The 15,003-nt window shown below is 30.8% G+C and overlaps 1 protein-coding gene and 4 non-coding genes across 6 annotated transcripts in view; 4 read left to right on the top strand and 1 right to left on the bottom strand.

The window, feature by feature from the left end:
- LOC126859043 (mannosyl-oligosaccharide alpha-1,2-mannosidase IA-like) overlaps nt 1–15,003 on the top strand; it is a 271,648-nt gene that overhangs the window by 115,182 nt on the left and 141,463 nt on the right. The window contains exon 3 of one of the 2 annotated variants that reach the window (XM_050609948.1): nt 7,992–8,167. The exons of the other annotated variant lie outside the window; for it this stretch is intronic. Coding sequence (XP_050465905.1) covers nt 7,992–8,000 — 9 coding nt within the window. The 3' untranslated portion in view covers nt 8,001–8,167. Of the gene's footprint in view, nt 1–7,991; nt 8,168–15,003 lie in introns of those variants that run through there. 2 annotated transcript variants of the gene reach the window in all.
- Trnad-guc (transfer RNA aspartic acid (anticodon GUC)) lies at nt 1,623–1,694 on the top strand. Its single transcript has one exon. It is a non-coding gene; the product is annotated as a tRNA-Asp (tRNA).
- Trnai-aau (transfer RNA isoleucine (anticodon AAU)) lies at nt 9,787–9,860 on the top strand. The gene has a single exon. It is a non-coding gene; the product is annotated as a tRNA-Ile (tRNA).
- Nucleotides 10,747–10,818, bottom strand: Trnae-uuc (transfer RNA glutamic acid (anticodon UUC)). The gene has a single exon. It is a non-coding gene; the product is annotated as a tRNA-Glu (tRNA).
- On the top strand, nt 11,147–11,219 carry Trnar-acg (transfer RNA arginine (anticodon ACG)). The gene has a single exon. It is a non-coding gene; the product is annotated as a tRNA-Arg (tRNA).

The following is a 15,003-nucleotide window of genomic DNA, read 5'->3' as shown; positions in this document are numbered from 1 at the left end:
CCAGCTCGTTTCATGTAAGCGGCATCCATCAGACTCCCGCAAACTGACGTGTCAACAATCATTTATTAAACAACAAAATGGTTCATAAAATTCGTGAAGCCGGCGAGCTTGCGCTAACAAAACAATAACAAAAACATATGATATATCGTGACGATCGTGACCGAAAAAAGTATAAACACTATCCCCGAGCGCGGGATAAGACGAGAAATGATAGCGCGGATTTCGCGGCTGTCTCTTGAAAGTACTGTTAACGATTATTCCCTCTTATGAATATGGTGTCTTTGTTTTTTTTACGAACAGTATGCATAGCCGGTTTACCGACAAGCTTTATTTGCCGACATCCGACTTGGTCATTTATTCCGTCTTGCAACAATCGCGATGCGTGTTAAAACACAGAAAAAAATCGCATTCACTTACAATTAGATATTCTCCATATTATCGAGATTCTCCACGCAAGAATTACATCTTTTTTTATTTATTAAGAAGTTTAAATAGATAAATGTTAACATCATTAGATGTTAAATAAAAATATTTTGAAAAAAATATTCTTTATTGAAATCAATAACAAGTTTTAGAAATGAAAACTTAGAGAAATATAAATCCTGTGTTAATAATAACACAACTATATATGAGAAATGTAAATTTCTCAAATATTTAACTATGCTTCGATATACAGATATATGTATTATATTTTTATTTCTAGAGAAGCCAACAATATTTTTTTTAGGCTCTAGGCAAATCTTTTTCGGATCGATAATATGTATTTTCGAAGGATCTGTCACATTGTAATGCACACTATTTGTTAAATAAATAATTCTTATTATTAAACTCTTTTTTTTAATCGCGTATAGTGGACAATACCTTTATTTCTTAGCAATATTGGACATTAATTATTTATAATTTGATTTTTGTGTAATTAAGTGTAATATATTTTGCAAAATTAACGCGCGCGAATTAATAAATTAATGTCTCTGCGATAGCAATTTATATAAAAGCACGTTTTTTGACGTTTTTTAGGTCAACAAGCGCGAACAGAATAAGGGGAAGAGCAGGGAAGATGGGAGAAGTAATTTCGTTAAAAAAAATTAATCTGTTAATTGACATACGTGTGCCATTCGTGAAAAATAAAAAAAAACATTTTTCCTCGGCGGGGAATCGAACCCCGGTCTCCCGTAAAACAGTCGGGGATAATTACCACTATACTACCGAGGTCTTATTGAAAGATGATTCGTTCGTTGTTATTGTCATCTTTCGGAAAAGACACGTCACCATATAAAATATAATATATAAATATATGTCAGAGTACAATTAATTGTTTAAGAAATATTTAAAAAATTTACATTGCTGGAATATAATTGTTGATATTAATACGAAATTTATCTTTTTAACTATTCATTTCTAAGACTTGTCAAATATTGATTTTGATAAAGATGAAATTTTTTTTATTTAACATTTAAAGATATTTAAACATTATATTATAATACAATCTGTTTATATTTTAATAATAATACGCGAAAATTAAGCAATAATTATTAATGGAAGATTGAAAACATCAAAGTGTAAATAATTATGTCGCTTGCAAAGACTATAAGACTACTAATAAGAAAGAACTTTTCAACAAGTCCTCGGTAGTATAGTGGTCAGTATCCCCGCCTGTCACGCGGGAGACCGGGGTTCGATTCCCCGCCGGGGAGGATTTTTTTTTTTCTGACGATTTTCATCAACGGTGTGCATATACATTCGTTATTGTGTTCATATAATGTTCGTATCAAATTCATATGGAAAGACACATTTTTAAACTGAATATGATCCCGGTATAATTAATGCATCTTACATTCTACCATACACCGACAAACGTCGAGATCACGTTTCGTGTTACTTTTCATAACGAATATTTTAATGCCGTGCCGTGAAATCAAAAAGGAGGAACATATGTATCGTAAAGGGTGATATTTATTCTTCCGGTTGATTTATACGTGTTATTTTAAAAATTCGCCAATCCCAATTCGATGCGTCCGCTTTGAGATTCGCGGCCTGCTCCCCGGATTACCGTATACAACTCAAAAACCGAATTTATTGACTGGCGGAACCGATAAATTGTTTCGGGGTCCGTGGCGGACGTTATTGAGCTATTAAATCGTGATTACCCGCGTGTTATTGGGTGCGGTGACACGGAGACGGAACATTCTTCTCTGCTTCCATCTCGCTTGTTTCCTGCAACTGCTTTCTTCCTTCACGACTGCATCAATCTCGCCCTGTCCTAAGCATTGTAAGTCCGAACGTGCGTCTCTTTTTACTTTTGTGTTTTCTGTGCTTCTTTTTTCTCATTGCCGGTGATACCAACGACGGTGTACGAACCTGTTTCTTTTTTCACGAACCGCACCTGCGTCGTCCACGGGGAGTCTCAACAGGAAATAAAGACCAACGCGAAAGAAAGTCTAAAAGTCTTGGAATCTTTTTGCACGCTTATTCTGCCGAGATTTACACGGTGTACAAGATTATCTGTCTTAAATAAACTATACGTAGTTTACCACAGTTGTTGTTCATCTCGTTTGATTATCATACACACACATACACATTGTCTTTTCTTCTTAATATGGTATACATGTATAATGTGAACATTTGCTTACAAGCGATTAAATTTCATAAACAAGCTGGGAGGTAATCTATATTAATATTAAAATAACTAAAATAATTTTAACAGATTTGAAAAAGAGATTTTGAAGTGATATACAATATACATATCATACAAATTAAAATAGATTGAAAATTTTATTTGATATGTAAAGATTATTGTTGCTCTTTTAAATCTATGTTGTAAGAAAAATTATATTACATACAATAAAAATTTGTTAGGTTTATTTATAATTCTATAAACGTTGCTTTTTAATATAATATTACAATTTTAAATAGCAAAATTTATGTATTAACGTGCGAAAAATTATAGGATGTCAAATACTCGTAAAAACTTGATTTATCGTTATAGATATCGCTATATTATTATACATCTCTTTATCTTTTTTGAAGGATACGTCATTTCAACGTCGCAATTATATGAGAATGAAGGCGCTAAATCATGTTTGACAGCTAAATAAATTTTTAAATATATTTTCAATTCTTATTAAATATTTGTATCTATTTTTTTATTTAAACGAGATTCAACGAATCGTTTCTGATTGATAAAATAAAAATGTTTAATTTGTTTATTTTTCCCATACAAACTTTGTATAAAGATTGATGGGATTATAAAAGTATTTAAAAAAGTATATTTTATAAATTTTTTTTCTTGCAAATATGATTTATATTATTTATAACTGCCGAAATCGCAAAAAAGGAAGAGGGATTTTCTCTACAATGCTAGCGAGCGTTCAAGGAGGCCCTATGGCGCAATGGAAAATTCGTGCTCGGTGTGCGTGCCGACGATAGTTAACGGCCATAATTGCGGTCTACATATGCATGCTGGATGCGCCGCTGCCAGGACTGACTGTTCCATATTCAACGGTTAAGTGTGATGTACGAGTTTTGAGTGTCGCGGCATATCAAATAGCTGTAATCGCACATGGGGTATCCTCTCCCCCTTTTGTCTCCTTTCAGTACCTTCTATTCTTGCTTTCGCGATAAATTTCGCGCGATTAACTAAGCACGCACATTCCAATCACGTATTATCAATATCAATCGATCCCAACGTGATGGAGCATCTATCACGTTGGGATCGATTGATATTGATAATACGTGATTTATCAGTTCCATGCCGATTGCAAGTTGAATGATTCGATTGTTTACCCGAAATAGTATGAATAATTAAAAGTAATAATTTTTATTATTTACGGTATCTTTAACCAATCTTTTTTAGATATAACAATTTTTTTACTTAATATTTGCAGGCAACCTTTTGTATGTTTTTATCTGTTACATATTTTTCTCTGTTTATTAATCTGAAAAAGAGAGATAGAGAAAAAGAGGGAGATATTTTTAATCATATATTTAAAGTTTTTAAGAACGATGCGTTTCATACAAAAGTGCATGCCAAAAAATGTCTCAGAACCGTTTTCTTTGATAATATCTTAAAAGCCTGCCATATAAGGGCCCGGAATTCGATTTCTTATCCAAAAGAATTTTATTTTGTTCCCTTTTTATTCATTTTTTTATTATCTTATATGACAATATATTGAAAATTATATTGAGAATAAATATCTCTCGCTTAATGTAAGTTTTATATATGTAATCAATTTTTTAAATCCGTTGATAAATGCAGTTTATAAGTTTCATGTTGCATGCTGCTAGAAGCTTTAAACTAAAGTTTTTAATCCAAATTCACACGAGGATTATAAAGAATATAAAATATTAATCTCATGAAATTCTTACTAAATAATATAAATCGATTTTTAATTTATTGAAAATATTTAGCTTGAAATATTTAACATGCGGTAAGTTCTAGACTCTATAAATCGCTAAAACATTAACGAAGCGAATCTTTCTCGTGCATCATGAATCTTCGCAATCACTATTATCACATTGTGAACGTCAGCCTGCGTGTCGACTGTGAATAACAACGAGCGTTGTCGCGGATCATCTACACGCATCTAACGACTACCGTGATAGGTACATATGGTCGGTGATAGACGCGGTGAAAGAGGCGGGAAAAGTCACGATGTAAGGGAGGATATAATTACATGAATTCTCTATTGGAGGAACGTCTCGAAGCGATGAGACATCGTCTCGAACTGGGGAGGTCGTATGTTTGTCCGTAATAAGCCGTAATCGACGGTAAATTTAAGGTCACCTGACAGGCGCCGTTTTTAGAGATATGCCACCTTTGCACGCGATGAGTGCTCGTGAAAATCGAGGCGCTTAAAAGCCACAAGGTTTTAGGACACCTGTGTAGTGACCCCGCCTCAATTCTGTTCGCTTCCAGCAACGATGTCGTCCAATAAATTTTGCGGATCCAGTTTTGCTCAAACGTGCGCAAAGCAAAATATGATGAAGTGTCAGATTGAGTTTTATATATATATATATATATATATATATGTATACACACATAATATAATGCCATCAAATTAATTAAACGTTCATGTCATTTATTATTATATTAAATTTATTTAATTTAATATTTAATTTAATTTATTTATTTAATGTAATTTGTTTAATTGCTAATTTGATTTTGCAACAGTTAAAGCAAAGTGTTCTAGTGTTCTGCACATAAATAAATGGACTATAAAACATCAAAATAAAATGGGGGCGCGCTATAAAAATAAGATATATGTATATATATATAATTAATAAAATTACTAAAACAATTATTAAATAAATTAAATAGATAAAATTAAATTAAAATTTCTTTTTTAATTTCATATCATTTCATTCAATCATATTATTTATAAATATAAATTAGTAATTAAATAAATTACATTTAATGTAATTTAGCTTTCATTAGTTAAAACAAAGTTTAATTGTGTACAAATAGATGGACTATAAAACATCCACTTCGATTTCTATTTGAAATAATAAATGATCGCACGGAATACGCACTCCGATAAAGACTAATCATTGCGTATTTATGTGTCATTTATCGAAAATTGTTAATTATCATGATCAGAGATAAATTTATCGGTACTTGTTGCGATCGGCTTTCGAAAAGGAATTTGATATATGGAGCGTCTCACTATCAAGCTCGAGTGTCGCCGTGCGTATGATAACATACTGAGCGCCTATGATAACAATAACATACTATACATTGTGTAAAAACCAAATACCAATTTGTTATAGTCAATTTGCTGCCGCCCTAAAACATATATAATATTATATATGTTATATACATATATGTTATATGATATTATATATGTTATATATATGTATATTTAAATTTATAATATGAATAAACGCTTAATATTCTTCGCTTCTTTTATTTATTTTAATTAATTAATTTTATTTTTAATAAAAATTATTTATGTAAATTTAGTATTATCTTTACTTAATTTTTAATTTCTGAAATTTTATTTATTAACATGTTGATTGTCAAACGAATATTTTCATCACTATTACATTTATTTTCATGCCAATAGCAAAATTTAAATAATGTAGAGTAATATATATTAAGTTTAGTTAGTAAAATGAAGAACTTGTAATATATGGTCCGTCAAAGATAATTTTCTTATCATTTATCAAACGAGTAAGAATATTTAACTATATGCGCGAGTTTTTCCTTGTTATCGTGAAGAAGAGAAATAGCTAATCGTGTTAAGTAAATATGTAATATCTGTGACAGTTCATTTTACACGCACGAAAAATGTGTGTGTCAATTGTAAAAAAAGTATTTTCTCTACATATTTCCGTATAACGTAACGCGTGTCAGTTCTTGAAAGGATATAACTTCTTAAAAATTTATATATGAAATTAAAACGAATATAGTAACAAAATATACATATTATTAAAAAGAACAATTTTATTTCCAGCATGATCACATATTTCGAAAATATGAACGAAATTATAATAAATTTTTTTTAAAACTATAGATAAAATTTGCTTTCAATGAATCTATTTTTATGATATAAAAGATATTTGTAGAATTAATAAATATAAGAAAATTACAAATTATATAAAGTAATATTTATTATCTATTTTTCTAATTACATTTTATAAGATAAGAATGTATTTGATGTATTTATATAAATGTGAAAAAAAACATTATTAGTAAAGAATCCAATTGTGCACAAGAATAATTATGCCTTTTATAATGACAACAAACGAATGTTACTATTGCTGTTTCATTTTAAGAAAATAATTACGCGTTTCTTTGCATAATTACGTAGTTTACAATCGATTATTGAAGCGAAATATTAGCAACAAGAATTGTAATATTTTCTGTCGCGACTGTAGAAATAACGTGAAGAATATCGAGTTGTAAATTCTTGATGCTGATGATCTAATTGATATTAAAAATTCCCTTAATTATTTAAATCCGTCTTTATTGCATTTTGCTAAAGAAGGTCACACGGTGGAGTAATTCGCTCGATTACACGTGCTATAATTCATCCGGCGAAAGAAAAATTTGTTCCGCATTGTGGAAACTTACAGTCTGTGAATAATTCTCGTGCAAAATCGAGAAAATCGTGCGCTTTCAGCAGTTTTCTCTATTAAATAATTTTATATATAATGAAATAACAATATTTTTATCAATTTTACTTAATTACTCTCTTCTGAATGCTTCAATCTTTAATTTTATTATTATAATATTATTTTATAATATTATTTTATATAATATATTATTTTGATAATATTAGTTACTTTAATTTAGTTGAAAAGATAAACGGACAGTGAGCTCAAGTGAAATAGGTTTTAGTAACTTTTAGGTATTCTCGCTTGTTGAATAGCCGGTTTCTCTTGCGACAGTCGCACAAGGATGCGCTATTTTTTTAAATTGTCAGAAATTCGTGCCGCGATTTCAGAAGCGGATTTCACGGCTGAGAAACATGATGAACGAAGAGAGCGAAGTGGAAGGTTGCCACCCAAGTAGCGGCATTTGTCGGTGATTGTTCGGGGTCCGTATAGGTCCGCGCACACCCTTCGATTCCCTTCGCCTTCTCGGCGATCCCGATCGACCCGTCGCACAGGCTATATACGAAACGCCATAGCGGAGGGCAGGTACCGCCGTTAATTATCTCATGCCTCACTCGCACTCCTCACTTTTTAACTGCTCTGCAGTATACGCCACTATATCTCATTAAAAATAATATTTGATTTATATTTTTCTTTATCAAGTATTTTACTTGATAAAGACATATTTTACTTGATAAAGACTGACGTCGTTCTAGTCACTTTTATTTTTACAAGATTAATTAACGAAAAACGAGAATTAGAACATAAGTCCGAGATTAAAGCTACAAATATGTATTTTACAATAATAATAGAACGTATTTCTTTTAATCAATTTTTAAATGTATTTTGCGTAAAAATAATAGTTTGAACATGTTTTTTTTCTTTTTTAATTTCAGGTCAGTTGAACTCGATTCATCCCCTGCGGAATCAAGTCGTACATACGTGTGTAAGTTAAATCGAGATATGCGACGAGCTTCAATTTAGCCTCGGCCATTCGGGATTGAGGCAAAAAACGACAGTTTTACGATGTAACTGGGACATACTGCGAGTCGATGGCAAACATGGTCAGTTTGTCCGATCGCTTTCTACCTGACAATTTTATGGCGATTTACTCACGCAAATGAAAAAACTTCGTTTGGGCTTTGCGATGATGATGGCGCAGGCTTTATTTACTGCAACTGGTATACTTATAGCATTATCCGAATATGTATTAATTGTGAATAATTGTGCGCTGAACAAAAAGATCGAAAACAAATGCTTCTATATCGAAAATATATTATTACTCAGTTTTGTCATAAAAAATGACAATTTTAAATAAACTCTGGCTTTGTTATATTAATCCTAGAATAGTTTTAACTTAGTTGTTTAAGCGTAAAGTGAATGAAACTTTTTTATTTACTTCAGCAAGTCTGTAAAAATTTAAATCTAATCTTATGCTTATAATAACGGTTGCTTATAAAAAACTTTTGACGATTATACAATTCCGAAATAATTTTATGTTTTGCGCGTATTAAATGAAAAAAATTAATTTAAATAAAACTTTCTCTGTCAATATAGAATATCATATCTGCTAATACTATTTTGAATGAATGTAATATGAATTAAATGCATAATTCCTCAGAGTTATTAGCTTATCTATATAATCTTTATAATCATGCGAAATATTGCAACAAAGTTCCAGATAATTGGACGATTGGTTCGTGTCTACAGTCATGCTTCTTCACTTTTTTTTCGCCGTAATTCTTAAAGTTCATACACATTATTCTCTTTCTTTCCCTTCCTGAAGCTCTGCCAGACGGTAGCAGATTGCTGCTCACAGATATGGCGATAGAGGAAAGTTTGCTGACGCCATGGTAGATGGTCATACTGGACACCTGCAGTGGCTTAATAGTTTATGATAGCTTGTAGACTTATTCCACGATATTTTTCGCCAAAGAAGGAGAGAGAGAATTATTAGAATTGTACGAACAAGACAGCAAAAATGCCATTAAAGGTTATCGTTAGGACTAGCCAGCTAATTCTCGCCAGCACCGAGTTCGTAAATTTGATATTGCGAAAGGTCTAATATTATTAGAAAAAAGATACAGAATGCACTTGTAGGGCTATATCTCTATCTAGAAGAAAGTATTATAAAGAAAATATTAAAATACTTTTTTAATGTTTCAAAATAGTATATAAACTTTGCAATACACGAGCTTTTATGATGATTTCTGATTCAGAAAATATAGCGATGTAAAATTGTTTTGTTTAAAAAAATATCAAAGCTTTGATAAAAATCTAAAAAAAGAACTACGCGATTTGAATAGTATAGAGAGGTTTAGACTTTGTTAATACAAATATTTTTTACTTTATTCCTTTTTTAATAAATATGTAGGAAATGTATAGGAATGAATTGAAAGGAACAAGTTTAATCTCTTAGAAAGATTCTAAAAAATTGATTATTTTTATATTAAATTATTGTGTAATATTTTACATGAGCAATAATTTTTTATTTTATTTTAACATATATATCTGATATATCATATATCTGATATGTTTTTCTACTATTTTATAATTGCATTTAATTTATATTTTTAATGTAAACTGAATTGTCTATCTATTCTAAAAATTATAAATTTATGCCATTAAAAATTTTTAAAATACAAAAGACAAGTTATTTAAGAATGTGTAAAACCAATCATAAGACAAGTTGGCCCATTAGCTCAGTTGGTTAGAGCGTCGTGCTAATAACGCGAAGGTCGCGGGTTCGATCCCCTCATGGGCCAAATTTTTTTGCTTAAGCCGTATATAAATTATATAATAATTTCTCTACTTAATGCTTCCTCATTTTAATTTGTCAAAATTAAAAAATAAATTCACATATATAATATGTACATTTTTTTTGAATTTTTTCTAGTTAATATGCATTTAAATATTTGCCCATTGAATGAAAGAAATGCAAGTGCATTTGTAGAATTTTTCTTTTTTCTTCTATATTTTTTTTATTGTTTCGCGGTTATATGCGACTTATTGCATCAAAAAGTTTGACCAACATAATCATGGTGCCCTGAATTGCGAAAAAAGTACGTGTTTGTGATTGCACAAGAAGCAGTAAGAAGCATACAAGTATAAATTATTTGTAGTAGTAAAAAATTACAGAATCAGTTTGTATAAGACATCTTGCAATAATCTGATATAGTCTAGTGATTAAGATATCTGGCTTTTACCCAGAAGGCTCGAGAAGGTTCGACGGAACAAAAGAAGAGAAGAAAGAATTTGAGTTTTGGCTGAGTGCAAAGCAAGTTTTGGAACGAAAGCAAAGCTGTAATTGAGTAACTTTTTCCAGTTCAACGCGGCTTGTTTGTGTCGAGGCGTTAATGGGGCCGTTTTGGGACAGTGTTGGAGAATAGTAGACGTGGCTTCTGGAATAGGAAAAAGTTTTTTCATTGAGAAAAGCAATAGCCATGCCTTATTTACCCCGTGAAGTTTTTCGTTTCTTTCGCGAGCGTGATGGTACTTATTGATCGCACAGTCTTTTACTTGCGCACATGTGTTGAATAAAATATTAGTAAGTGTAAAAAAAAAAAACATTTTAGGAAATATACAAATATATAAATTCTTTTCATATTTTTTTAAAGAAATTTTATGTCGTGTTAAAATTGAAAAAAAAATTTCCGGTACCGGGAATCGAACCCGAGCCTCCTGGGTGAAAGCCAGGTATCCTAGCCACTAGACCATACCGGATCGTTGTAAGAGTGTTTTACAAACCGGTTCTATAATTTCTACACTATTACAAATAATGTATAATTAAATTTTGATAATTAAATTTATTTTAACATACAATTTATAATATGCTAAAATGACAGATTATTACAAAGCAGATTAATTTTTTTTAGATATATTCAATATTTAACAAAATGTATTTCAAAAAAACTATTTTGTGAATAAAAAAGTATAATGTATATCTTATATAAGATGAGAAATGTTTCTATTATTTGATATATTTATTAAAATAATATTTAAAGAAATAAAATTATGGGTGTATAGAAGGTATAGAGCACCCGTATACCATGGTCCTGTGGCGCAACGGATAACGCGTCTGACTACGGATCAGAAGATTCCAGGTTCGAATCCTGGCAGGATCGATATCTTTTTTGCAAAATTTACTTTTAAACAAGAAAACAATATGATTAGAAGAGAATTTTTATGTTTTTTTATGCAATATGAAGTTTGTTTTAATTGTTTTATTGCAAATCTTTTGGTTTTCATTTTATTGAATAATGTAATACACGTGCAAATATTCCACAAGGGAAAATGTTAACAATATATGGAAAATATATAAATTGCATTAAAATTATAATTTCTGTTTATTTTCATAAAATGTAACATTAAAATTTTATGATGCCAATGTGGAACAAATAAAACCGTTAATTAAAGAAAAAGTTTGCGATGAACATATAAAAACTTAATAATATACTTTGTTTTATTAATATCAATTATCTGCTAAATTTTGTGCATTTGAGGGAATTTATTAGAATCGAAAAAAAAAGTATATTACTCGCTACATATTTATTAAAGTATATACTTTAACAAGAGATAAGAGACATTGCTCAATTTTTTTGTTTATCACATACTGTATTTTTTCAAGATTATGAGAAACTGTTATAATATTTAGCTTTACAGAGATAAGTGCTTTCAGTTTTAATTTATGTATTTATTGCTTTAAAATTTTTACTCGTGCAATTCGCTTCTATATTGCATCATTCAATAAAGCGACACCAGAAAACAGATTGAATCTTCTTGCTTCCACGGTAATTGGAAGTCTCTGCATTTGACGCCGATCCAAAGTAGATATACGTATATACATATATCTTCGTAATATGTGCAGCTGATCTAGACTGGGCGGTCCTCTTGTCCAGGTTTATTCGCCATAATTCATTCTCGATACACGCTTCACCAAATGAATGATATCCAAAGAAAGAGCATTTCGAATAGCCAACATTGGTTTCAGACAGTTTTATGCAGTGCACAATAAAGCAATTATCTTATAATATTCCCGTTTTATAAAACGAGATAATATGTAACAGTGATTTTTTTTTCTGTTAGGCTACACTCTGACAGATTCAATAATCACAAAAAAATTGACACATACAATTTATTACGTACTAAGCAATTAATTGCTTTATCTTTATGATATTTAAATTCTAACGGCATTTTAGAAATTAAAGTACTTTGTACTTTGTTTCAGGAGGTTGAAAGCGGATTCAATTTCTAGAATAAAAAAACAAGTTAAAGAACGGATCAAAAAATATTTCTTGAATATGCAAAGGCAAACCGGTTAAAATTATTTGCGAGATTTGTATTGATGAAGGAAGAGCAAATATTCTTGTATCTGATATGAAAATGATATAAAATAGAAAAATGATTTTCTCTTCCATTATCCTCTTCTCTTTCTTTCTCTTTCTTTTTATATTTCTGATTTATATGAAAATAATTGAAATTGGCCGATTTTATAATAAATATTAAGAATTGTTTTGCTCTGTATTGTTATATATCATTTTCTTGTTCAAATTATATTTTACTACTTCATATAGATAAATGTTAGCGCATATCTAAATTACGTAATAGCAAAGCATCTATGTATTAACTCAATATCAGATCGATAACAATTTTATTCTTAAAAATAGATTTTACACCTTGCATTTGCTGGTAAATGTCGTTTGCATCGTTTTGCATTATGGACTTTTTCGGATATTACGAGTAATGTTTTGCTCATATGCTAGGAAAATTCAACGAACGCGAGGCAATAGAACTACTCATAAAACAATCATTTCGCCATCCGCTAGCACGAATCGCATGCTGAACGTCGGTAATATGTTTGATATTATTGCAGAGAGGGACGCGTTATGAATCTACGGAAAAATTGGTAGCTCGAGCGATGAACAATAGCCGATCATTTTTTGAAATTGTTTGGAACTCTCTGGAATTTTTCCAGAATTTTTGGCGAATTAATTTGCAGGCAACGCGAAACATGCAAGATAAATTGCAAAAAAAAAAAAAATGAAAAATTTGCTATATCGAACCATGTTTTTCCCAATCTTTTACGCTAAATCATATAACATTGTATTAATGTAGTTTAATACTTAAGAATTAAACTACTCTGTCTATTAATATTTAAATATTAAAGTATTCTGCCCGGAAATAAATACTTAAGTATTAATGGGAAAGTGTTAATTTTTCATTTTATCTATAAAATATGTTAGTTACAGCTTTCCAAGTTTTATTTTTTGCTTTAAACATATTATAAAATTGCCGCATAATATTCGTTAAAATAATTAAGTAAAAATATGATGTTATATACATATATTCTTAATTGAACGTACGTTTAACGCGTTTCTAATTATAAAATTGTTCACAAAATTCGTCCGATTTTCTTTTACGATTCAGCTTTGCATTTTTATTTTCATTAAATTTTTTGTTTATATTCATCTATCGATTTCTTTACGAATATCTACATTGCAGAGTTATAATAAGGGAGAACATTTGAGCGAAAACTTACAAAAAGCACGATGTTTGACCATCTAAAAGAACCCTTCTGAAAGGCTTTTTTCCACCCGTCACATCATCCTTCAGTATCCCCCAAGAAACTTAGTATACTCGTTTTCGCGACCTTCGTCATTTGCTTCCTTTTTTCTACTTATCTCTCTCTCTTGTGAAAAGTTTTCTCCCGGTCGTTTTAGCAGAAGCAGCTTTTTTTCTTCACCTAAAACCCCGAACAAATGCATCCCACGCGAGTTGTTTTTTCTCTGCTCCGGAACGCATCAATCTCCCTGCGCGAATCGGTCCATCCGTGTTCGACGGTGGCGAGGCGGCTTTCTCAAAGCTTTTAGTCGTCACAGGTATGCTACGCGAACGAAACGTGTTCCCGAGAACGGACACATGTTTCACTAATGATAGATAAACGTATCGATAGTAAATCAACTCCCGCAAAATAGATTTAAATCAGCTGAAGACAGATAATGAACGGTATAAGAATAATTCGTAGCTATACTAATTATCCGTTGCTTTTACAAATTATTCTGAAGTTGAAATTTTGTTTTTATATTTATTTGAAAAGAATTTGAAATTATGTATCATTAGCGTAGCATCATTATCATGTTATAGTAGATGCATCTCGTGTGCAAATAATAATAGAAGATATTTTATGGAAATTTCATCTTTGCGTAAAATACCGTTATCCTTTCGAAGCCTCCTTGCATCGTTCCTCAAAAGCTCGTCAACATTCATTTACGACAGCCCTGGCCTTCCTGATTCTCGACATACGCTCTCATAAGAGCATCCACCGTTAAATAAGTCTTCCGCTTGTACATATATATGAGACTGAGAAGAGAGGACGAGTAAAACTTATATTAGACCTTAGAATTACCTGAGGTCTTTCAGAAATTTCTCCCGAGATTGCGCTTATAAATTTTCCAGGAAATTTCGGTACTCTCTAAAGAGAAGCCTTCGTAAACATCGTATCCAGAAATTATGATGACGATATTACATCACTCCGCAATTTTCCGTTTATTCTGTAGAAACATAACGCGCGTACATTGAAGTAAAATTTTACCGTCGATTGAACTTGTGTTTATTATTAATTTCGCTATTGAAATTTTCATCATTTCCGTCATTATAAATTCTTACGCTCTGCTTTCGTAAAAATTGCATTCTGACTCTCATTTTTTTTTTTAATCCATTAAAATGCACCCACAAAATCCTTATTTTTTGTGGATCTCAGTGGGTATTCTCGTAAAAGCGTTCGTCGTTAAACAAGTATCTCTTCTCTAATGTCGAAGTACAGTTACCCGTAGGATAACGAGACTTTTGAGAGTCCTCGACATTAAAAGGCGTATCTCGTACGTGACGTGAGTCATAGTAGAGAAACAG

The sequence above is a fragment of the Cataglyphis hispanica genome, chromosome 2, assembly GCF_021464435.1.
Source record: "Cataglyphis hispanica isolate Lineage 1 chromosome 2, ULB_Chis1_1.0, whole genome shotgun sequence".
NCBI lineage: Eukaryota > Metazoa > Arthropoda > Insecta > Hymenoptera > Formicidae > Cataglyphis > Cataglyphis hispanica.
This window is presented reverse-complemented; position numbering and strand designations above follow the sequence as displayed.